Source organism: Artemia sp. Qi Xiang Cuo, chromosome 3 (assembly GCF_049724085.1).
Source record: "Artemia sp. Qi Xiang Cuo chromosome 3, ASM4972408v1, whole genome shotgun sequence".
In the NCBI taxonomy this organism is placed as follows: domain Eukaryota; kingdom Metazoa; phylum Arthropoda; class Branchiopoda; order Anostraca; family Artemiidae; genus Artemia; species Artemia sp. Qi Xiang Cuo.
This window is the reverse complement of record NC_142796.1, coordinates 28,952,237-28,979,465: the sequence shown is the minus strand read 5'-3', so window position 1 is coordinate 28,979,465 and position 27,229 is coordinate 28,952,237. Positions and strand designations below refer to the sequence as shown.

Genomic DNA, 27,229 nt, shown 5'->3' with positions numbered 1-27,229 from the left:
AAAATCTAAAATACACACACACACACGCACAATAAAACTCACACTTAAAAACATCACCACACACACATACACACAAACTTACACACACACACACACACACAAACTTACACACACACACACACACACAAAAACAGACACATGCACACGAAAACTTACATCCACACAAAAACATACAAGCACACAAAAACTTACACACACACACACACACACACAAAACTTACACACGCACACACACACACACGAAAACTCACACACACACACAAAAACTTACACACACACACAAAACACACACACACACACACACACACACGCACAAAAACTTACACATGAACACAAAAAACTCACACACACACGCACAAAAACTTACACACACACACACACACACACAACTTCACACACACACACACACAAAAACTTACACACACAAACACACACACACAAACAAAAAACAAAAAAAAAACAAAAAAACACAAACACACACAAAAACACACATACAAAAACAAACACACACACAAACACAAACCTACACAAACACACAAAAAACATATATCCACACACAATATCTAACAAACACAAAAACTTACACCCACACGCAAAAACTTAAACCCACACTCAAAAACTGACATGCATACAAAAACTTACATTCACACAAAAACTTACACACACACACAAAAACTTACACACACGCACAAAAACTAACACACACACACACACACAAAAACTAACACACACACACACTAAAACTTACACACACACGCAAAAAATTGCACACACACACACACACAAAAACTTACACACACACACACACACACAAACACACAAAAACTTACACATGCAAACGAAAACTAACATGCACACAAAAACTTATACACACACACACGAAAACTTACACGCACAAGTCAAAACTTACACACACAAGAGCTTAGACACACAAAAAATTACACACATACACACACAAAAACTTACATCCACACGTAAAAACTTACACACACACACACACAAAAACTTACACACACAAAAACTAACACACACACACAAACACACAAAAAAATACACAAACACGCCCCCAAATACACACACACACACACAAAAACTTACACACACACACACGAACAATTAAGTTAACACAAACGCAAACAAACATGAAAACAAATATACACACACACAACCAATAAAAAACAAAAAAACAAAAAATAGCAAAAACCCGAACGAAAACTTATGCACACAACACGAAAACTACCATATCACAGTTACATTGTCTTAATTTTTCAAATTTCATTTTGAATTTCTATCGTGAAATGCAAGAGTTGGAATATTTCAGTAGTGACTTGCTGTGCTTTACCTTCTCACAGTTACATTCTCTTGATTTTTCGAAGTTCATTTTGAATTTCTGTCATGAAATGCAAGAGTAGGAAAATTGGGGTGTTAGTCCACCAGCTCAGTATTGGGGACCCAGTCCACCAGCCCGAACGGTGGAAATTCACTAGCTCAGAATTGGGGTCATAGCCCACCAGCCTGAATGGTGGAAATTCACTAGCTCAATATTGGGGTCTCAGTGCACCAGCCTGAATGGTTGAAATTCACTAGCTCAGACTTGGGGTCATAGTCCACCAGCCTGAATGGTGGAAATTCACTAGCTCAGAATTGGGGTCTTAGTCCACCAACCTGAATGGGTGAAATTCACATTAGACGAGGTTACGTGCGCACACACACACACAGAGAGAGACGACTAACACACAGGGACAACACACACACAAAGAGACGACACCTAACCTTTTCCGGCGAGTATGGTTAGGTTAGTTTAGGCTAGATTAAGTTAGGTTTGGTTAATTTAGGTTAGGTTAGCCCACGTAAGCTTCACTTAGGTTAGCTTAGGTTAGGTGAGAGACAGGCAAAAAGTTAGGTGTATGATTAGGTTAGGTTAGGTTAGATTAAGTTAGGTTAGGTTAAGTTAGGTTAGGCTAGGTTAGCCTACGTACGCGCGCGTACGTAGGCTAACCTAGCCTAACCTAACTTAACCTAACCTAACTTAATCTAACCTAACCTAACCTAATCATACACCTAACTTTTTGCCTGTCTCTCACCTAACCTAAGCTAACCTAAGTGAAGCGTATGTGGGCTAACCTAACCTAACGTAACCTAACCTAACTTAATCTAACCTAACCTAACCGAACCATACTTGCCGGAAAAGATTAGGTGTCGTCTTTTTGTGTGGGTGTTGTCCCTGTGTGTTAGTCGTCTCTCTCTGTGTGTGTGTGCGCACGTAACCTCGTCTAATGTGAATTTCATCCATTCAGGTTGGTGGACTAAGACCCCAATTCTGAGCTAGCGAATTTCCACCATTCAGGCTGGTGGACTATGACCCTAATACTGAGCTAGTGAATTTCCACCATTCAGGCTGGTGGACTGAGACCCCAATATTGAGCTAGTGGATTTCCACCATTCAGGCTGGTGGGCTATGACACCAATTCTGAGCTAGTGAATTTCCACCGTTCAGGCTGGTGGACTGGGTCCCCAATACTGAGCTGGTGGACTAAGACCCCAATTTTCCTACTCTTGCATTTCATGACAGAAATTCAAAATGAACTTCGAAAAATCAAGAGAATGTAACTGTGAGAAGGTAAAGCACAGCAAGTCACTACTGAAATATTCCAACTCTTGCATTTCACGATAGAAATTCAAAATGAAATTTGAAAAATTAAGACAATGTAACTGTGATATGGTAGTTTTCGTGTATGTGCATAAGTTTTCGTGTGTGTGTGTGAGTAAGTTTTTGTGCGTGTGTGTAAGTTTTTGTGTGTGTGTAAGTTTTTGTGAGTGTGTGTTAGTTTTTGTGTGTGAGTATGTTTTCGTGTGTGTGTGTAAGTTTTTGTGTGTGTGTGTGTAAGTTTTTGCGTGTGGGTGTTAGTTTGTGTGTGTGTGTGTGTGTGTTTGTAAGTTTTTGTGTGTGTAAGTTTTTGTGTGTGTGTGTGTGTAAGTTTTTACGTGTGGATGTAAGTTTTTGTGTGTGTGTGTGTAAGTTTTTGTGTGTCTAAGCTCTTGTGTGTGTAAGTTTTGACGTGTGTGTGTAAGTTTTAGTGTGTGTGTGTTTAAGTTTTTGTGTGATTGTTAGTTTTAATGTGCTTGTGTTAGTTTTTGTGTCTGTGTCTGTGTTTGTGTTTGTTTTTGTTTTTGTTTTTGTGTGTGTGTGCAAGTTTTTGAGTGTGTTTGTAAGTTTTAGTGTGTGTGTGTGTAAGTTTTTGTGTGTGTGTGTGTAAGTTTTTGTGTGTGTGTGTAAGTTTTTGTGTGTGTGTGTAAGTTTTTGTGTAAATGTAAGTTTTTGTGTTAATGTCATTTTTTGCGTGTGGGTGTAATATTGTTTTTGTTTTTTTAATTTTTTTTGTGTGTAATATTTTGCGTGTGGATTTAAGTTTTTTGTGTTTTTGTGTAAGTTTGTGTGTGTGTGTGTTTATGTGTTTTAGTTTGTGTGTGTGTGTGTGTGTGTGTGTGTGTGTGTGTAATTTTGTGTGTGTGTTAGTTTTTGAGTGTGTGTGTATGTTTTCGTGTGTGTGTGTGTGTAAGTTTTGTGTGTGTATGCGTGTGTAAGTTTTTGTGAGTGTGTGTGTGAGTTTTTGTGTTCATGTGTAAGTTTTTTGTGTGTGTGTGTGTGTGTTTGTTTTTGTTTGTGTTTTTGTTTTTTTTTTTGTTTGTGTGTGTGATTGTTTGTTTGTTTGTGGGTGTTAGTAAGTTTTGTGTGTGTGTGTGTGTAAGTTTTTGTTTGCATGTTAGTTTTTTTGTGAATGTATGTTTTCGTGTGAATGTGTAAGTTTGTTTGTGTTTGTTTGTGTGTGTAAGTTTGTGTGTGTATGTGTGTGTTTGTTTTTTTTTGTGTGTGGGTGTGTTTAATTTTTTTCGTGTGTGTTTTTGTGTTCGTGTGTTTATTTTTATTTTTTAGTGTTCATGTTTTAGTTTTTTTGTGTGTGTAAGTTTTGTCGTGTGTGTGTAAGTTTTCGTCTGTGTGTGTGTGAGTTTTGTTTATGTGTGTTTTTGTGTTTGTAAGTTTGATTGTATTTTTTTGTTTTAGTTTTTTTGTTTTCATTTGTTAGTTTGTGTGTGTGTGTGTGTGTGTGTAAGTTTTTGTGTGTGTGTATTTTTGTGCGTGTGGTTGTGTGTGTTTTTATGTGTGTTTGTGTGTAAGTTTTGTGTGTGTGTGTGTGTGTGTAATATTTTTTGTGCATTTAAGTTTTTGTTATAATTATTTTTTTCTCGATATTGTTTTAGTTTTTGTGTGCGTGTGTGTTTTTGTTTTGGCGTGTTAGTTTTTGTTTGTGTAATTTTTGTAGTGTGTGTTTAAGTTTTCGTGTGTGTGAGTGTATTTGTTTGTGTTTGTTTGTGTGTTTGTGAGTAATTTTTTGTGCATGTGTGTGTGAGTTTTTTTGTGTTGATGTGTTTGTTTGTGTTTGCGTGTTTTGTGTTTTTGTAAGTTTGTTTTTTGTTTTATTTTTTTGTTTTTTTTTTTTTGTGGTCGTGTTTGGTTTTGTGTGTAAGTTGTTTTTTTTTTTTTTTGTGTGTAAGTTTTTGTTTGATTGTTAGTTTTTGTGTGTTTGTAAGTTTTCGTGTGCATGTGTATGTTTGTGTGTGTGTGTGTGTGTATGTGTAAGTTTTGTGTGTGTGTGTGTGTGTAAGTTTCATCGTGTGTGTGTAAGTTTTGGTGTGTGTGTGTAAGTTTTCATGTGTGTGTGTGTGTAAGTTTTTGTGTGTGTGTGTAAGTTTTTGTGCGTGTGTGTAAGTTTTTGTGCGTGTGTAAGTTTTTGTGTCGTCTAATGTGAATTTCAACCATTCAGGCTGGTGGACTAATACCCAAATTCTGAGCTAGTGAATTTCCAACATTCGGACTGGTGGACTAAGACCCTAATTCGGAGATAGTAAATTTCCACCATTAAGGCTGGTGGACTGAGACCCCAATATTGGGCTAGTGGATTTCCATCATTCAGGCTGGTGGACTAAGACCCCAATTCTGAGCTAGTGAAGTTCCACCGTTTAGGCTGGTGGACAGGGATCCTAATACTGAGCTGGTGGACTAAGACCCTAATTTTCCAACTCTTGCATTTCATGACAGAAATTCAAAATGAACAAGCCTGAAATAGCAAACTAGTCATCCCAAACTATTGGTTTCAGACAACAAACACCAATGATGGACTAAGAATCCTAGCTCTGAAAAGTTCAAATAGCAAACTACACATCCCAAATCGTAATTTTCTGACAACACACACCTATGAAAGGCTATGAAACCTAGCTAATAAAAGCCGGAAATAGCAAATTAACCATCTCAAATCACAAGTTTCAGACAGCATTCACCTATGAATCGCTAAGAAATCCAGCTCGGAAAAGTCAAAAAATAGCAACCCACACATCCCAAATCATAGGTTTCAGACAAAACATACCTATGAAAGACTAAGAAATCTAGCTTAGAAAAGCCCGAAATAGTAATTTACATATTCCAAATCCTAGGTTTCAGACAACACACACCTAAGAACGGCTAAGAAACCTAGCTCAGAAAAGTCAAAAATAGCAAACTAGTCACCCCAAACTATAGGTTTCAGACAGCAAACACCTATGAAAGGCTAAGAAATTCAGCTCAGAAAAGTCAAAAGTAGCAATCCACCCATCCCAAATCATAGGTTTCAGACAACACACACCTATGAAAGACTAAGAAATCCCACTCAGAAAAGCCCGAAATAGTAATTTACATATCCCAAATCATAGGTTTCAGACATCATTCACCTATGAAAGACTAAGAAACCTTAGCTCAGAAAAGCCTGAAATATCGAAACTACTCATCCCAAACTAGAAGTTTCAGACAACAAACGCCTATGAAGTACTAAGAATCATAGCTCTGAAAAGTTCAAATAGCAAACTACATATCCCAAATCATAAGTTTCAGACAACACACACCTATGAACGGCTAAGACATCTAGCTCAGAAAAGACAAAAATTGCAAACCACACATCCCAATCATAGGTTTCAGACAACACACACCTAGGAAAGGGTAATAAATTCAGCTCAGAAAAGTCAAAAATAGCAAACTACGTATCCCAAATCATAGGTTTCAGTCAACACACACCAACGAAAGACTAAGAAACCTAGCTCAGAAAAGTCAAAAATAGCAAACTACTCATCCCAAACTATAGGTTTCAGACAACATTCACCTAAGAAATACTAGAAAACCTTAGCTCAGAAAAGCCTGAAATAGCAAACTACACATCCCAAATCATAATTTTCTGACAACACATACCTATGAAAGGCTAAGAAACATAGCTCAGAAAAGTCGAAAATAGCAAACTACACATCCCAAATCATAGGTTTCAGACATCACACACCTATGAAAGACTAAGAAATCCAACTCAGAAAAGCCCGAAATAGTAATTTACATATCCCAAATCATAAGTTTCAGACAGCATTCACCTACGAAATACTAAGAAACCTTAGCTCAGAAAAGTCTGAAATAGCCAACTACTCATCCCAAACTCGAAGTTTCAGAGAACAAACACCTATGAGTGACTAAGAATCCTAGCTATGAAAAGTCCAAAAAGCAAACTATACCTCCCAAATCATAATTTTCTGAAAGGACACACCTATTAAAGGCTAAGAAATCTAGCTCAGAAAAGTCAAAAATAGCAAATTAACCATCCCAAATCATAGGTTTCAGTCAACACACACCTACGAATGGCTAATAAATACTGCTCAGAAAAGCCTGAAATAGCATCCCACATATCCCAAATCATAATGTTCTGACAACACATACCTATGAAAGGCTAAGAAACCTAGCTCAGAAAAGTCGAAAATATCAAACTACACACCCCAAATCATAGGTTTCAGACACTACACACTTATGAAAGACTAAGAAATCTATCTCAGAAAAGCCCGAAATAGTAATTTACATATCCCAAATCATAAGTTTCAGACAGCATTCACCTATGAAATACTAAGAAACCATAGCTCAGAAAAGTCTGAAATAGCCAACTACTCATCCCAAACTCGAAGTTTCAGACAACAAACACCTATGAGTGACTAAGAATCCTAGCTCTGAAAAGTCCAAAAAGCAAACTATACCTCCCAAATCATAACTTTCTGAAAGAGCAAACATATGATAGGCTAAGAAATCTAGCTCGGAAAAGTCAAAAATAGCAAATTAACCATCCCAAATCATAGGTTTCAGTCGACATACACCTACGAATGGCTAAGAAATCCAGCTCAGAAAAGTCAAAAAAATAGCAAGCCACACATCCCAAATCATAGGTTTCAGACACCACACACCTACGAAAGACTAAGAAATCCGGTTATGAAAAGTCGGAAATAGCAAATTACATATCCCAAATCATAGGTTTCAGACAACACTCACCTATGAACGGCTAAGAAACCTAGCTCAGAAAAGTCAAAAATAGCAAACTAGTCATCCCAAACTATAGGTTTCAGACAACAAACACCTATGAAAGGCTAAGAAATCCAGCTCAGAAAAGTCAAAAGTAGATTATTAAAGTCAGTACTGGTTGAAATCTTACCTGCTTTTTAATTAAACTACTATAAATTGAATTGATTCTAAATTCCCCTTCATCTCTATTGATACTAATACTCCCATATATTATCTTTTTTATTGCTATAATTTCCCTGAAGCTTTGTAAAAGTCTTAAAGACATATCTACCATTTTTTGTTTGATCTAATAAAATACTCTAACGAGGAAAATATCAAACATGCTCCGAAATAACTGACTCAAAAATTTTCGGTGTTTTATTTTGTTTTAAAAAGCAATCTATGGCATTCCTGTGTTGCTGTAGCCTATTTTCTAAAATCTGCTGTGTTCTTCCAACATAAAATTTACCACAAGAGCATGGAATTTTGTATACTGCCTTTTGCAAATGTCTCGGTACCTTGTCTTTCCCTTTATTTAACAAAGAGCTTACAGTTTGCCCTGATTTAAATGCTGCATTTCCATTATGTTTTTTTAATTCTCTTCTTAATTTTTGTGACTTTAGAGGGTGCTTATCCTCCACCATACCTCGTATTTTACCCAAATGCATCTGATAGAAATTTGTAGATGACCATTTGTTGTCGTAGAAACTTCGAAAACAGCTCATTCGATTGAAAATTGAGGACGCCAGTGCCCTTTTTAATAGTCAAAAAGTTATTGGAGGGCAACTAACCCCCCTCTCTCACCCACCAGTTCCCCAAACACATCCTATCAAAATTTTGAGATAGCAATTTTGTTCAACGTATTTGCAAGGACCGGAAATTATGTCTTTGAGGATGAACTCCCCCCCACTCCCCTCACAGCCTTCCTGGCAAGGTAGTTATGCCCTGGGGGCATATAAGGTATATGTAATGATGGTGATTGCATAAACTTCGGAGGGGGCTTGTTGGATTAGTAATCAGAAGTTCTATTGCCATTTTTATGATTCAGAGTGATCGGAGGGTTGATAGCCCCCACCCCTCCGACAAGCCCCCCCCCACGCCCATCAATTCCCAAAACACATTTACTCAAAATTTGAGATATCCATTTTGTTCAGTGTAGTTGAAAGGTCTGGAAATTATGTCTTTCACAACCACCACACCTTCTCAAAACAGGAACACAATTTGCAGTTTACAAAAAAAAGAAAAAACAAATGACTTTGGATTGTCAGTTTAGTATACATACACTGATATATATTCCTTACAATTTTAATAATTTTTAATTTATGAAAGTTAAAACATTTTAAACGTATTTTGTATGTTTAAATCATACGATAAATAACCGAGTCAAGCTCAAAAGAAACAGAAAACTACATTAGTTGGACTAACAACCCACATACTCTCTCAAGACCAGAACATAATTTGCACTTTACTGAAAAAAAAAATATATTTAAAGTGTTTTCACTTTGTTTTTACTTGTTTAAAATCTCTTTACTAGATATAACAAGAGGGAAGTCCTCCCCCTTGCAATCAAATTACAGCGCGAGTGTCTTGTACCCTTTTTAAGAGTAACAAGAGATTGGAGGGCAAGCAGCCCTTCTCTCAAGCCCATTCATTTTCTAACCCTCGAGTCACAGTTTCTGCAACACTCAACGGCGTCTTGGAACCAAAGGTCTAGTTGTTATTGTTGTGGTAGGAATTGTCGCTTTAACAGTAGTAAGGGAAATGATGACAGCAGTTCATGTGGTGATAATTTGAGTAGGAATAGTTTTGTGGCGGGGTTAACAAGCACTAGTAATAGCGTGGTAGAAGTAGTAGTCATGGTAAAAGTATCCGTGGCAGGAGTGATTACAATAAAAATAGTCCAGTCAGAAGTAGTTTTAATTTAGTAGTAGTGCTAGTAATATTAGAGGTAGAAGCAACCGTGATAAAGCAACTGCCGTGGTAAAAGTATGACTAATAGAGGTTGTCATGACGAGAGCAGTTATGGTGGGAGTTGTAGTGTTAGGAGGAGTGGCACCAGCAGTAATAACAGTACAAGTCGTAGTAGAAGTGGTCATTGCAGAAATATTCAAGGTAAGGGAAGTAGCAGTGATTGGAGTAGCAATGGTAATATTAGTAGTGGTACAAAGTCGTGGAAGCCATAGTAGCATGACTTGTGGCTGAAGTGATTATGGTATATGTAGTAGTGTTCATCAGAGTAGTAGTAATGGTGAAAGTAGTCGTCAGTAAGAATTAGTGACAGTAGTAGAGCCAGTAGCATTCGCTGAAGTGGTAAAAGTTGTCTTAGCAGAAAGAGTCATAAAAGATACACTACCTGAATGATCGTGCTCGTCCTGGGTAAAAGAATTGCTCAAAACTTCTATGTTTTTCTCTTCTGAGTGATCGTCTGATTGGTAGAAATAGTGAAGATGGTCACTCACTGAACTATTTAAAAGAAATTACAATGTAAAGAAAGTGTAAAGAATTAATATTACAATTTGTAAAAGTAGGTGACAAACAGAGACCTTTTATAGGTCCTTTTTGATAGGGTCGTATCCAGGGGGGGGGGGGTTACTCAGTTTGACCCCCCCCCCGAAATTTTTACCGAGACAAAATTAATCTAAAAAATACCTGTAAAGACAAAACCTTACCAGAGAAAAAATATGCTCCCACACTAAATCCTATTGCATTTTGTGGGCCAAAGATTGTGCAATCGCTTACGCAATTACTAATTGCGTTCCTAATTTATTATCCCATTAATCCTAATTTACTATGCAAGGTCAGGTGAACATGGGTCTACCTAATTGCCAATTACTATGCAAGGTCAGGTGAACATGGGGTTCCCTAATTGCCAATTAGTTAACCCCATGTTCACCTGACCTTGCATAGTAAATTAGGATTAATGGGCATTCGAGGTCAATGTTATAAGAGGAGGGTGCAAGATTGTCAGTTCAGTTCGGACTTGAATAAGAGAAGAGCGATTTTCAACATGAAGAGGAAGCGTGACATTACGTCGTTTTTCGTGCCCAAGCGGACCAGGGATGTTTCTGACAGTGGCGTTAGCGGGACGTCTGCGGAGTATTCATCTACACCTGTGGAACTGGAGGGCACTGAGCTATCGTTGAAGCTTCTGAATCACGGCCACTGGAACCAACCACGACACACCTGCACCAACCCAGTCTTTGTCGTCGTTTGCAAATGACATCGGTCGTTTTATCAACAAATCATCTAGTCTCGATGCAAATTCTAAACTACGTTTGCTGAAGAGCCTTTGGACTCCAGATATCTCCTACATTTTTCCAGTATCCGAAAAACGGAAGCTGAAGTTTCAGTTAACTTGGCTCGCTCGTTTTAGTTGGTTGTCCTACTCTCCGTCTGAGGACGCTACTTTTTGCGTTCTGTTCTCGTCCGAGACAGCTGGCAAAGGCTGCCACCAGCGCTTGGGGAATCTAGTCACCAAACCATTCAGGAACTGGAAGCATGCGATAGAATGCTGTACTATTGGTTCGCTTCGCCCTTACTTTTGGCTAAAAAAAAAAAACTAAAAAATATATAGACTACTTCTACTATTTGGCTTCTTTCTGCGTTAAATGTTTTTGCTGTCGCAAAAAAAAAAAAAAAAAAATTAGTTTGTAGTTTTAACTGTATGTAAATACTTGTCTTGTTTTTGCGTTACTAAAAAAAAAATAAAAATAAATAAACGATAGAGTGAAGTCAAACATTGATTATCACCTTTTTTTTAAGAAGATAAACAACTGAAAATCCTTGAGCTGATTCAGGCATAATGTCCCATGTAGTTTAACCCCCATTAAAGGATTAAAGGCTGATCTTATGGATTGAGTAAAATAAATTTGAATATGATTTACGTTAAGAAGATTATAAGTAGTTTGATAGGAAGTAAAAGAGGGCAAAGAACTAAGGGGCTTAAGGAGACCATCATGGAGCTGCAAAAACGTAGAGCATGCATTAAAAGGAATATTAAGCCATTCAACCGTGAACTCTGTATCTTTGCTATGATTGTTTATTTAATTTCAGTTTGTTTTGGGTTTCATTTATTCTTTAGTAGTAATTTCTGGTTGTTTTGAACTTGAATTATTATAGGAATTTATTTCTACTGATTTTATGTTTAATATTGTTCTTTACATTTCTTAAAGCAGGTCGTCCTGCTTCGACCTGCCAGCCTGCTTCGAAAAGCAGGTCGTCTCTGAATGGGGTGGAATCATGTCTTAAGGAAAGATTTAAGGAAAACGGAAACTTCTAGGGAGGGTGCAAAGAGTAAGGCTTTGAATAGGTCGAGATGGAAGAGGGGCGAGCGTAGCCGTGTTGGGCTTAGGCGGCTTGGTGCTTCAGTGAGTTATTAGCAGTAGTAGTAGTATCATTAAGCCATACGATCATATATGCTCAGAAATATGCTTCGACCTATAGGGTGACCATAAAACTAAATGCTACTCAAAGTAAGAAGAATATATTTTTTCGATGAAAAGAAACTTTCAGTTTAAGCCTTCTTTTTCTTCTACAAAGTCAAACAAAAATTTTCTTAAATCATAATTTGTTTGCGGTATTTTTTTTTTTTTTTTTTTTATTTTTTTTTTTATTTTTCTATATCAAATCTTTGACTAGGCTATTTCAAAAGACAAGGAATGGACCAAAGGCATCTAGTAATCCTCAGTGTGGATAACAAACAGAGCCAATGCTGTAGCGTTGCATAGACTATAGTAAAGAGCCCTAAGGCTTCAATTTATAATCAGTTTTGCTTTTCCAGAGCCACTTCATATGGAAGGGATGGCAGTAGAAACTTCGGAGGGGGCTCATTCGAGTAGAAATTGGAAGGTCTAGTACCCTTTTCAAGAGCCAAAACAATTCAGAAGGTAACCAGCCTCCCTACCATGAACTTTTTAGCTGTTCTCCCTACAAAGACGTTCCGATCAAGATTTTAAGATAGCCATTTCTTTAAAATAGCCTAAGGCGAAATAATTATGCCTCCAGGGATGACCTAATCTCCAGAAGTTCCTGGGACAAGTGCGGTATGTTACACATGTTTCCCATTGTTTACTCATAGGGTTTAATTTTGGAAAATGGATGCATGTTTGAGCCTGAGCTCCAAAAAGGCTTAGGGAACTAAGGTGAAACTTTCAGGAAATATTAAGTGAGAAGTTGAACGAAATCAAATACACTATACATGCACATGCTGGTTGTCAAAAGAGCGTATCGGCAATATCTCATGAACGATTGAGGGCATTCAGTTGAAACTTCCAGGGCATATTTAGGGAGTATTGGAAACTGATCGGAGGGCAACCCCCCCCCCCCCAATACTTTGAAGATACCCCCATCTCAAAAACGACCGACATTTTGAGATAGCCTCACTAATTTGTTCAAAATAGTCATAAGGTCCCATGAATATGCCTTCCGGAATGATATAACCTTCCACAACCCCCGGGGCAAGGATTATAAATAAGAAAATTCACCTATTATTTACATATAGGATTTATTATTGTGAAAGGGAGGTATATTTGATCCTAGGAAGGTCCGGAAAGGCTAAGGTATTAAGGTAGAACCTAAGGGAATGTTGAACTAAAGCAAAAGATACTAGGTGCGTTCAGATTATTAAAAGCCCTTTTCCATCCATACATACTGTATTGTAGTAGTGCTTGGCTTGGTACATTTGTTTCCAATGTCCGACCTGTAAGAGTTCTTCAAAATAACGCTGTTCGATTGAAGGTTGGTCAGCAACCCCAGGATTTGGTACGGAACGTCTACGAGCGAATAAGGATACTGCCAGCTTCTGGACTACGAGAGTTATAGGCTTATACACTTTTGTTTATTTTTACGCTACAACATGATACAAATCTTTTATATTTTGACAGTATAGTTAATTTGAAATCCATGATCCACGATTATGACACTCGATCTCCTAGAGAGATCAATCTTCTATTGGTTATTTCGAACCGGTCGACGTTTTCTGTGCTTCATAGGGGGATTAGAAGTTAGAATCATCTAGAACAGAATATTAAAAATAATAGTGATATTTCTGTGTTTAAGAGAAAAATTAAAGAACTTTTTTTTAGGAAGTATGAATTTTAGTTATTTTGTTGTTTGATTATTGTTTTTTTTTGGGGGGGGGGGTGTAAATAAATAATTGCATAATTTATTATGGCCCCTTGCGGTTTGATTTTAACAGTAAGATGAATTTGTTTTGTTGTAAGGTTTGTGGTGTCGACTAGGATATGCGGTTTGTATTAGTTGTTTTATAATTTGTTTAGTTCTGTATTATTTTTAGAGTATTTTTGCCACCCTCTTGGACATGTATTTTTACTTCTCGGGATGGCTGTTAACACTGATGTCGTTTTTTGGTTTAATAAATATCTTTCTGACTATCTGCAACTGCGACTACTTGAGACAGAGACTTTGAATACTTACCACTGCGACATTTTTGTAGCGACTACTTGCAACAGCGAATACAACTCTTTGTGCCTACGACTACTTGCGGCTGCGCGTGCATCTACTTGTGACTGCGACTATGACTACTTGGACTGTGACTACTTGCAACTGCAACCATTCGCGGTTGCGACTATTTGCGACTGTGGCTGCTTGCGACTACGAGTACTGGTGGCTGTGACTACTTGCAACTACAACTGGGATAACTTGCGACTGGGATGGGGACTAAGCTTACGACTGCAACTACTTGTGACTACGACTACTTGCGTCGGCAATTTGGGGATACTTGCTACTGAAATAAAGACTCTTAGCGACCGCAGCTACTTGCGACTGCGACCGCTTGCAACTGTGACTGCGGCAACTACCAACTATTGCTGCTACTCCGATCGTAACTGTTACTATGACTGTTGTAACTACTTCTACTACTACTAGTACTATTACAACTTCTACTACTAAAACCCCTATTGAACTAAATCAAAAGGGTTTAAGCGCATTCAGGTTGTCAAAAGAGATTATCTTCAATATCTTAGGAATGGCTTAGATTACTAAGTGAACATTTAGGGAAATGTTGAACTAAACCAAAAGACTCTATGTGCACCTATATTCTCTAAAGGGTATATCTGCGATATCTCAGGAACTGGCAAGGGAATTAAGTTGAAACTTACATTGAATGTTGAGGGATACGTTACACTACATCTAGGTTTTCAAAAGGGCGTATCCGTTTCTATATCAGGAACGACTACGGGTAATTACGTTGGAACTTTCGAGGATACTAAAGGGATGTTGAGCTAAATCAAAAGATACTATGTACAACAAGGTTGTCCGAATGATGTGAGCAATATCTCAGGAACTTTATAAGTCAGAATATTAAAGGAATTTTAAGAGGAGTGTTGAAATAAATCAAAAGAGACTATTTGCTGCATGGTTGTCGAAAGGTAGCGAATGTCAATCATTTCAAGAACTTCTAGTGGTATTAAGTTTGAACTTTCAGAGAACGTTGAGAGGGATGTTGAACTCAATCAAAAAACATAACGTGCATCCAGATTCTTAGAATGTAATCTGAAATTTTCTATAATCTGTTGGAATATTCTCAATTTTAATTTTCTTTTATAGAAATAATCTGTAAAATAGTGTTGAATTAGAATCTTAGTTCAAAATCCGGTCCGAGTCTTGATCTCAAATCGAAGGAAATTCATACAATAATTATATTGAACATAGTCAAAGGCAACATTCAGGTCACCTTATGCAACTTTAAAATTCATACTGGAATCCAATATTTTAGTTCTTAAACCGAAAACCTGAAGAACTGGAGAAATGTTCATTACAATGACAAATAATTAAGCTTCAACAACAAAAAAAAACCTTTAAAACCTTTTTTCAAAGAAAAATAAAGGCCCATATTAAAACTTAAGATGAACAGAAATAAAGCCCTATAAGAATTCAAACTAAAACGACCAGAGATTACTATCAAAGAAAACATGAAACCCAAAATGAACAAATATTTAAAAATCATCACATCAAACACAAAGACAACAGGTAAGTTATACAGATGAATAAATAAATCCTAAAACGAGCATAAATTAAAACAAAAACTAAAGTCAAAGTAAAAAAATAAAAGTTACTACAGACATGATTTTCACACACACCCCTTCCAAAACACAAACTTCCTAAGACCTACTGCGCCAATTGCGCTTTACTGAAAACAAAATGTATTTTAAACATTTTTCTTTTATGATTATAACGTTGAAAAATAAAAAAATACTGTTAAATCAAATCATGATTCTTGAATTGCTGATATCTCGAGGAATTAATGAATATCAATCATTTTAAATATTCATTCACAAGTTTTTCGATTTATTTCGATTATCATAGTGATTTATATTGATGATTTGAAAAAGTAAAGCGTGCTGTTCAAATTACATATTACAGGTCGCCACAGGTTCAAAGAGTCAAAAATAGGGGACTTTGGCGACTTTTTTGGCGAAAAAAAGGACCCTTAGGAACCATCCTGACACTGAAAAAGGACTAATAGGGATCTGGTCCAGCTATTGCTTACTGTACAAATAAAGTAATCAATATCATACTCGATATTCAAACCGGTCTCACATAAAACTGAAACGAGGACGATCAGCAATGTAGCCTCATCCTCTTCTGGAAAGACATGGATAATATCAAGACGATCCGACCCCTTGGCTTTCTATATGGATTTTCTCAAGTTTCTTTTTTTCTTGATTTTTAACTATGAAGGTACCAAAATTCGTAAAATAAACATGTAACTAATTTGATTAATGGCCAGAAAATCCTCACAAGACCGCAGCATTTCAAAATCAGTCACTCTTTTTGCTATTTTTCTGGCTTTAGGTTTTCCTCCTTTAGAGTTTGTAATGGCTTTTCAAGAGCCACTATTTTTGCTTGTTGGAAGAAAAAAAAAACATCGAGCATTTGCTTTTCTTTTTCTGCTTTTATGCAAGCTTTCCTCGTTCTTCTTTACTCTTTTTTCCAGCTCTCTCTAGTTCTCAAGGTAACTTTCGCAACTTGAAACGGTATTCTTATTTCACAGTCATTGTTTTGATTTACGATGAGGAGAGTACTTTACTGCTGAAGAAAGTAGAGTGTTCATGTCCTACTTACTTCGACAACATCTGCCAAAAAATTCGAGTATGAGACTTTAACTCAAAACCTCAGAGTTCGTAGTCCAAGCCCAGAGCAACATACTAACAAACAGCAATAGCCAACTAATGCTGTTTAAGGACATCGGGATGAAAAATACGAGACATAACGATGTTTTCAGTTATTTGGTTTTGGAGAGGGGGCTACAAACCACTAATGAAGGTTTTTCGAACATGGAGATTCCAGTGGTGCACTTTTCGATCTATGACCATTTGCGAGGGGTTTCAGGCGTTTAAATATATATTTTTCTGGTTTGCGTGTAACTGAACCACCGTGTAACTGAACCACAAGCAACTTAACCCCTGTAACTGAACCATCGTGTAACTGAACCATCGTGCAACTGAACCCCCGTATAACCGAACCCCCGTGCAACTGAACCGTCGTGTAACTGAACCACCGGGCAACTGAATCCCATTTAACTAAACACTCGTGTAACAAACCCCCGTGCAACTCAACCCCATTTAACTGAACCTCCATGTAACTAAACCCTTGTGTAACTGAACCCTCGTGCAACTGAACCACCGTACAACTGAACCACCGTGCAACTGAACCACCGTGCAACTGAACCACCATGTAACTGAACCATCGTTGCAACTGAACCCTCGTGTAACTGAACCACTGCACCGAAGTAGGTAATAAACCTTTTTCAAACCAAAAGATAAACAACTACGTGCGTAGAAAATACCACAAAATTAAAAAAACAAAACAAGCAAAGTGGCAAAAAAAATTACAGTTTGTAGACGGTGAGAGCCGCCGTTTACCCCCCCCCCCCCGAAAAAACATCCCTTAAGGAAAATACCCCGCGAAAAATAACACCAAACAGAAAATACCCCCTCCCAGAAAATACATACCCATGGAAAATCTCGCCAACCCCCCAAAAAAAAAAATTACTCTTGCGGTTGGTTAGTCTCCAATCACTTTCGGCTTATAAAAAAAAGACTAGAAAGGCCTGGGGATTATCAAAGAATTTCTACCTCCATCCTCCTGCCGTCTCTCCCTTAGAGCTAATTCTGAATTTATTTGAGGGCTCAATGAGAGCTGAGATGTTTTGGCATCAAAATGTACCCTTTGAGATATCTCCCTCTGTTCCTAGCTACAAAACAATCAGATAACCTTATTGCAGAAGTTTCAGTTCCTTTTTAAGTTTTTTTTTTATTTGTCTATTGCTTACAGATAGTATTTGTCATTGGGAAATATACGGAAATTTTTTTGTGTGGGGGTTTTCTGGAGGATCTTTCATGAGAAGAAAGTATTTGCACGGAGGGGGGGTTGCAAGATTTACACATATATTCTTCTTTCCTACCGCCCTTGGAACTTCTAAATTAAACTAAAAAATCACAAGACTCAAAAAAAACTTTAAAATTTTGAAAACCATATTTTCTGCGAGGGGGTCATTTTCCAGGTGATGAGGTTTCCGTCGGTGGAGGAGGGAAAAGTTTCCATGGGGGAGGGGGTAAACGCTTAGAAAGTGACAGGGTGAAGGGAACCCCAATTAACAAACATATAAAAGAGAGATAAATCTAGATTTAAGAGTTTAAGACGTCCGATTTTCTTTGTTTTTGTGACAACAAAACAGAGCATTTTTATAAATCATCTTGACAATAATTTATGTAAAGACTTAAAAAAGCAAACAATTCCAACAAGGTTGAACATGTAAAGGTTCTAACTTGTGTTTTACCCAATGTAAGTACGGTGGTTGAGTTGCACGAGGGTTCAGTTGTACGGTGGTTCACTTGCATGATGGTTCAGTTGCACGGTGGTTCAGTTGTACGATGGTTCACTTGCACGGGGGTTCAGTTACATGGTGATTCAGTTACACGGGGGTTGAGTTGCACGAGGGTTCAGTTAAAGGGGGTTCGGTTGCATGAGGGTTCAGTTGCACGAGGGTTCAGTTGTACGGGGGTTCAGCTACACGGGGGTTCAGTTGCACGGTGGTTTAGTTACAGGGGTTCAGTTACACGGTGGTTCAGTTACAATGGAACCATTTTTTTCTAATACACAAATTGTCGAGAAGATAGCACCAGATTTCCTCTGGTAATTTTTCTTGTCCAGTCCTTGGGGGCGGAGCCACCAGCTAAGTCTCTCCAAGGCGGAGAGAGCAGCAGAGGTGAGTCAAATGAAACCAAAGTATATTTGTTGTCGATACTTGTCAATACATACATGTTGCAGCAATGTTCTAAATGTATGGTGACTTTGAGAACATACACAACAATGTACATCTTCTACCAAAACAACTGAAGAGAATACAAAAAACACTACATTTCTATGTAATGAAAGCGTACTTGCGTGGGTTAACAGCTAAGGAGGAGATGGGATGTTGTAAGGTGGGGAGGGGGGTGTTCCAAGGTGTTTTGCTGCGTGGCAACAACGTGGAAAATTTACCTTGTGTCCGCATTTGTCGGGATACTAGACGATTTTGTTGACATATTCTTTAAATCCTTCCTGCAAATTCAAAGCTTTAGCTGCACTCCTGTATCCAGTGTGCCTAGCATGGATTGGTTAGTAAGAGACCATATCATGAACGTAAAGTAAAGCTTTGACACTAATATGTGAATGATTGAAATTCAAGTCCTGCAATTGAAATTTAGGTTTTGAATACTCAATTTCAATAAATATCTTACGCTTCTTTCAATCAGATCTTCAGTTATTTATGATTATGTAACTAAACCAGCTTCTTTGACAAAATTTTTCTTATTTCTCCCTTCCGCAAAATATCCGCCATTTCGTTTGTGTGCTCACAAGCTGCTGATCAGAAGTGGTAAAGAAAATCAAACAATCCTTGTAAATGGCCTAATGTTTGGAATCCACAGCGAATAATTGAGGCATATGAATATGAAACATGTGAGTATGAATATGGGCAGAGAAGGGGGGGGGGGGGTATACTTTAGGTAAAGTTTCTTCAGGAGGAGAATTTACCAATAAATTATTACGGTACAAATTAATGTTGAGTTAAAAGTGAATAACAGTTACCACTCCTGAATTTCTTTCAGTCTGGGATTTTTTAGCATTAATTTTTTAAACCATTTTTTTTATTTTGTTTTTGGCTACTATGGCCCGAGTATTGCTCTCCACTAGGTTGCAGTTGTCACTGCAACGACATAAGGATTAGGTACGCAAGAGTCATACATTAATAGCTACTTTTCTGAAGTTATTCTGGGAATCCATATCTAAAAAACCGATATAAAAAATGCGGTAGCTTAATTGACGCCAGAGGCAAAGGAAATCAAATCTCTTCGTTCGTCATTATCAAGAAGACTTAGACGCTGTAGCCTTGAAATTATTCTGCAGTCTTTAGGACCTTTATGGTCGCTAACACACCAAAAAGACTTCTTAGGTGAAGTATTGACATGGCTTAACCTTGCAAAAATGGGCTTTTAGCGACATGAGAGCTCTTTGGGGGGCTCTTTGGGACCTTCGCAAGTTTTAGGGACTTTTATGGATCTTGTATTATTTCCAAGAAAATACAAATGGCACAATGTGCTTTAGGAGGTTTACGATTACGGTGGGCAGTAGCCAAGCTTATATTTGTTCTAATTTGTGCTCGTTTTAAATTTGACTTGAGTTTTCATTTTAATTTTTATTCTTTTCAGGATTCATTTACTCATCTATATTAAAATGTGTTATATATGTTTTTATTTATTTTAATTTCTATTCTTTTTTGGTTTCACTTATTTTTTTATAGTAATTTCTGGTCGTTTTAAATTTGAATTACTGCTGGGCTTTATTTCTTCATATCTTAAGTTTTAATATGGCTCTTTATCTTTCTTCAAAAACTTCTTTTTCACAAAGTTTTTGAGTTAAATTAACACCGGTAAAAAGGCATGAACATCGAGCTGACCTGAGCTAATCACTATGTAATTCTATATTATGCCTTCTACTGAGAGCCCGTAAAAACTCCTTTTATGCTTAAGCAACATTTCTAACTAGTGCATTTTTTGTACAATCAGGATAAGTTAGGGTTCTTACCTGCACAAGTTACTAAGGAAAGAGGAATAAAACGATCAGCAGTTTAATGTCACGTTTACGTTTGCCTTTCTATGGTAAAGTTGAACAAGTTATGCACAAATAAATAAATCCCACCAATGAAGGCAAAATTTGGTTGGCAAATTATTCTGATGTCGGATCAAGAAAAACTATTTTCTTCTAAATATTGTTTTAATGCTAAAGCTACATTTTCCCTAGCACCTGTTTTCTGTTTGCTGTTCATAACAAATAAACTCAGGATTACCTTAAACATGAGGAAGGTTAAAACCCCACTCTCTACCTTAAAGTTTAACTTTTACAGAGCAATGTTTTGTGAAAATAAGCTTATTTCGTGTATTTGCTTTCTAATATCGAGTATGATTTCCAAAAATAAAGTATCTTGTCTATAATAAGAGTGATATTAATGTGAAAGCTTTACTTTACGTTCCTATGATATGGTCTCTTACTAACCAATCCATGCTAGGCAAACTGGATATAGGAGTGCAGCTAAAGCTTTGAATTTGCAGGAAGGATTTAAAGAATATGTCAACAAAATCGCCCAGTATCCCGAAAAATGCGGACACAAGCTAAATTTCAAAGGTAAATTTTCCAAGTTGTTGCCACGCAGTAAAAACAACTTGGAACACCCCCCACTCCTCACCTTACAACACCCCATCTCCTCCTTAGCTGTTAACCCACGCAAGTAAGCATTCATTACATAGAAATGTAGGGTTTCTTGTATTCTCTTTAGTTGTTTTGGTAGAAGATGTACATTCTTGTGTATGTTCTCAAAGTCACCATACATTTAAAACATAGCTGCACCGGGTGTGTATTGACAAGTATCGACAACAAATATACTTTGATATCATTTGATTCATCTGTGCTGCTCTCTTCACTATGGAGAGACTTAGCTGGTGGCTCCGCCCCCAAGGACTGGACAAGCAAAAATTACCTGAGGAAATCTGGTGCTATCTTCTCGACAATTTGTGTATTAGAAAAAAATGGTTCCATTGTAACTGAACCACCGTGAAACTGAACCCCTGTAATTGAACCACCGTGCAACTGAACCACGGTGCAATTGAACCACCGTGTAACTGAACCCCCATAAAACTGAACCCTCGTGCTACTGAACCGTCATGCAACTGAACCCTCGAGTAACTCAACCCCCGTGCAACTAAACCCCCGTGTAACTGAATCACCATGTAACTGAATCCCCGTGCAAGTGAACCATCGTACAACTGAACCCTCGTGCAACTCAACCACCGTACTTACGTTTGGTAAAATACAAGTTAGAATCTTTACATGTTCAACCTTGTTGGAATTGTTTGATTTTTTAAGTCTTTATATAAATTAATGTCAAGATGATTTATAAAAATGCTCTGTTTTGTTGTCACAAAAACAAAGAAAATCGGACGTCATAAACTCTTAAATCTAGATTTATTTCTCTTTTATATGTTTTTTAATTGGGGTTCCCTTCACCCTGTCACTTTCTAAGTGTTTACCCCTTCCCCCATGGACACTTTCCCCTCCTCCACCCACGGAAACCTCATCACCTGGAAAATGCCCCCCTCGCGGAAATTATGATTTTCAAAATTTAAAAATCTTCTTTGAGTCGTGTTATTTTTTAGTTTAATTTAGAAGTTATAAGGGCAGTGGAAAAGATACATTTTTGTGTACTTCTTGCCCCCCCCCCTACGCGCAAATACTTTCTTCTCATGAAAGATCCTCCGGAAAACCCCCACACAAAAAAATTTCCGTATATTTCCTAATGACAAATATTCATCCCATACTTAGATTCAATTATTGCAAGGGTTGTAAATTATGCCCTGGGCGCATATAAGGTTTTTTATAGAAGGCGTTAGTAGTAAGGCTGTATAAGTTTTGACGAGTGATTTCAGGGATGTTATACTCCATATACACCATATACAGTGCAGTTTAACGAACAAATTGCAAAAAGCGGCCAATCCTTTTATATTATATACCTATAAAGTGAACAAACACGTTTTGAGAGTATAGTTGAGATTATATAACGCAAGCAGACTGGTTTTTGAAGCACTTTCATCATAAAGTTTTTTTTTTTTATCTTGAACCATCATAATAGTTTATACAGCCAAATCGTATTCAAAATATTTTCTTGGAAACAAATTTAAGTTTTGTATTAATTTTGGGTATCTATGGATAATCATTGAGCTATATAATTAAGGAAGTTGCTAATTAAAGAATAGTAGGCTAAACTCAGAATTGATTGATTGACATATGCTGCTAAAAGCTAACTCAATTTGCAAAACAGGATATAAAATTCGCGTATTGAACTGTACGAACGATCTTATTTGAATAATAGGGAAAAAACAGAGCTAGATAACATTTGCGAATTGGATACAGCCAAATCGCATTCAAAATATTTTCTTGGAAAGAAATTTAAGTTTTGTATTAATTTTGGGTATCTATGGATATTCATTGAGTTATGTAATTAAGGAAGTTGCTAATCAAAGAATAGTAGGCTAAACCCAGAATTGATTGATTCATTGACATATGCTGTTAAAAGCTAACTCAATTTACAAAAAAAGGATATAACATTCGCGAATTGAACTGTATCAACGATATTAATTGAATAATAGGGGAAAAAACAGAGCTAGATAACATTAGCGAATTGGAATCATATGAAGGTGGAGAAAAAAGGGTTAAACTGATTAGCAGTTAAGGTAACCCCGAAGGGCTTGTTAACTCAGGCAACTTGTTATAAATTTGAGACAACATCAATCTATGAAAATCGTTAATGATGATACGATGACATTGTGAGTTGACCTAGCTTCACCTCTCCGATGTGTTCTATATAATACACAAGTGGTGTTTGAGCAGTGTTGTCAATTTAAAATAGGGTCTAACGTTATAGTATACTAAAAAGGTGATACTAAGAGAGATGCAGATGGCAAGAAAAGAATTTTAATAATGAAATTCAAAGCAAACCTTAGAAATCCTTGCAAATCAAGTAGTAAGGTGTATGTGAGTTCGAACCATCAAGGATCATAAGCACCAACGACCCTAACCACCAGAGACCTCAACCCCCTAAAGTTCACCTATCCCCAAACTCGAAGGGCGCCCCCCCCTCCAACTTTTTGGCCCCCTCCCCCATTTTTTTGATTTTTTTGAAGTTTTTTATTTACCTTTTTTTTATTATTTTTTTTAACATGATATTTTTTTCAACTTTTTTTTACATTTCTTCAAATGAGATGAAACATACTTAAAAAAAAAAATCACATTTAATATTTTCCAAACTCAAAATGAGAATGTATAGACATGTTAGTCATGACCTTTACTATTAGAAAAATAATGTTTGTAGTAGCACTTTTTTTTATTGGACTAAAAAATTTTTTGGACTTCCAAGCTATTCAACTTTTTTTACGTATCTTAAAATGACATAAAATAAGCTTACGGCTCTAACAATTGTACTCTATGCTTCCTCAGAGACACGATGCGGGTTATCGACATTACCTAGTCTATTGAATGTATTAAATCAGTATTTTTTACGCAGAGGAACGATAAACACAAAAGTTATATCTTTAAAAAGTGAAGATGGAGCATTTTAATAAAGTGCGTACACTTGACAATGTTATTGTAGCATTGAATGCCGACAAGGAGAAGTATTTAAACTATGAAACAAGTACAAGTGGTAGCACTATTGGAAATGTATGCATGCATTGTCATGACAGTAAGGAATTAAATTTCTTTGGAGTACCGAAAAAATTCAACTCTTATGTTGGTGGATATACGAGATTAATTCTCCAGATATGATTGCACTCAAAGAGAAAGACAACATAAAAATAATCGTTGATGATAGAGGACAGCTCCTTGCTACTGTTGCAGGTAACACATTACCTACTCATACATCCTATCGTCAGCTTTCGGGTATTAGCATTCAACGGAAGATCAAAAAAAAGAAAAACACAACCTTTTACTAATATCATAAACAATGTCTTGTATTCTTGTAGAAATTATTACCTGTGTAAAAATAATTTAATAATAGAAAGTAGAATTATCCGAACAATAAAAAGGGCAATGGCAGATAATATCACTATGTAATATAAAGATGAATCGAAGAAAAACAAAGAACCAGCAAACGTTACTACCATTGATCAAACAGTCAATGAACCAAATAATACCAAAGACGAAAAGCATATTGAGCCTGTCGATGACACACCAGTAAAAATTGTGTAGGACTCAAAATGGAATAATGATTATTCTCCTGATTACGAGCTAAGAGAAGACAATAGCTACAATATCAAGAGAGAACATAATGAACTACTTTATGGAACAGATTCAAAATGTCCAAAGTTGATCATTGATATTAATAATGTATCATAATATATTTTTATATTAATATTCTACATAGCATTATTTCATTAAAAATATATTATGCATTACATTGTTATGTATTCATTATTTTTAGAGTAAGCTAGCATATCAAACGTTTAAAATGTCTATTAAAACATCGGAGATGTAAGAAAATTTGCATACATCTATTGTCAGACACATGGGATAACATTGACAAAATCTAGGTATCAGAATGAATAAATTCTTTATTAATATCAGTTTTTGGATATGTCATTATGAAAAAATTGTAAAGAAGCAAGAACCAAACTCTTTCTTGAATTCACCTCTTGGATACACAATACAGAAATTTAATTCAGGAAATTATGAAAAAATTGAACAAATTCTGTATTAACATTCTTTATCGATTGAATTCACTTCCATCAACATCCTTTGCCAGATACATCGAATAAAATTGACGAAATCTAAATATCAGAGTGAATTAATACTTTATCAACATCCTTTATCGAATGTGTCAGATAAAATTGACAAAATCTAAGTATCGGAGTGATTAAAATCGAAGTATCAGAGTGATTAAATTCCATATCAACATCCCTTTCTCGGATACATGGCATAAAATTTACTAAATCTAAGTATCAGAGTGAATAAATGCTTTACCAATATCATTGTCGGGTATATCGGATAAAATTGACAAAATCTAAGTATCAGATTGATTAAATTCTATATCAACATCCATTTCTCGAATACATGGGATAAAATTGACAAAAGCTAAGCGTCAGAGTGAATAATTTTTTATTAACATTTTTTGTCAGATACAGCGAATATAGTTGACAAAACCTAAGTATCAGAGTGAATACATGCTAAATCAGCATCCTTTGTCGAATATGTTGGATAAAATAGACAAAATCTAAGTGTCAGAGTGAATAATTTTTTTTATCAACACCTTTTGTCAGATATATCAAATAAAATTGCCAAAATCTAAGTATCAGAGTGAATTAATATCTAGTTCAGTACTGAACTAGATTTCAAAGCGTGAACATCTATTTGAACTGGTTTCTTTGAACTTGAAAATATAATTAACTCAGTGATTTTCGTAACAACAATTGGTTTGGGATTATAGTGACGTATAATCCTGTCCTATGTTTACCAATTAATTTGTTGGTGATAGACTTTTGGCGAGAAGTGGATATTTTTGAGATTGGATAATTACTGATTAGATATTTACTTTTCGTGAATTGGGATGTCAGAAAACGGTGGTAAAGCTTAGCAGGCTCCACGTAAAGATAAGTCTATTTCCTGCCTTTATTTTTTTTCCTGCCTTTTCTTTGAAACCGTGATGCCCTTGTTTCAGGATGATGACCTTGCCCTGGCAAGCTTTGCGAGATATCCTTTATGGCCAGTCAGAATTCTTCGTTCTGTCGCAGAGAAATCTGGTCGATTTAAGTACCAAGTATTTTGTTACGGATCGCATGAAGTTGAAATGGTTTTGGAACAAAAATTAAAAAATTTCGAATCTAACAAAACCGAAGCTATGAAAAAAGTTGGAAAGGGAGTTAAAGGCGCTTTTGAGGAACTCGCTCTCAGCCCACTTGTTTATAAAAATTTGGCTACAAGTTCAGATGCTACGGGACTTATTGAGCGAACTCTCAAAGATGTAGCAGTAACAAAAGAAAATATGACACAGGCTATAACGCAAAAAGTTTAACGAAGCACTTAAAATTCACCCCTCGACCACACCATCCGCTGCTGAAATTGAAAAGATAATTGGCGTAGTTCACGATGCGATAATACTGGAATATACTCCGAGATTTGACATGATTGAAAAAGACCTGATAATATGTCAAAATCAACTGGAATTACTTGAAAATCGAGTTGCTAGAGTTGAAGCCAAGATCGATGATGCTGACCAAGAGTTGAGACTGGATTCACTACTGTTCAACGGTGTCAAGCAATCCCCCGGCGTTGAAGTAAAAGATGCAACAATGAATATTATACGTAATAAGATGGCGTTCTCAGGTCTTGCTGATAGTGATGTTATATCTGTGCATAGGTTTCGGCTGAACTCTGATGATAGCCACTCTGATAAAATTGTTCCTGTTTTAGTGAAGTTTAAAGACCGCCACACTGCTGTGAAAGTTTTTGCTTGCAAAAAAAAACCTTGCGAACACGAAGATTTTTGTGGCTGAGAACTTAACAAAGAAAAAAAGAGAATTGTTGAATGCTGCAAGGGAAAAATACGGCAATAAGTTCGTGTGGTCAAACCAAGGTCGGATCTACGTCCGTCCGGAGAATGCAACTTCTGCTCGTAGACTTTGGTCTCTGAATGACATATTCGATCGTGATTAAGTTTTTTTTTTTTTTTTTTTTTTTTTTTTTGTATTTAAATTTTGAGTCTTTATATGTGTTTTTTTTGTATTTAAATTT

At 36.5% G+C, this 27,229-nt stretch overlaps 1 protein-coding gene across 1 annotated transcript in view; it reads right to left on the bottom strand.

Annotated features, from left to right (window-relative positions):
- LOC148953970 (glycoprotein-N-acetylgalactosamine 3-beta-galactosyltransferase 1-like) overlaps positions 1-27,229 on the bottom strand; it is a 103,247-nt gene that overhangs the window by 28,579 nt on the left and 47,439 nt on the right. The window contains exon 3 of the mRNA XM_089086056.1: positions 9,744-9,853. Coding sequence (XP_088942182.1) covers positions 9,744-9,853 — 110 coding nt within the window. The remainder of the gene's footprint in view (positions 1-9,743; positions 9,854-27,229) is intronic.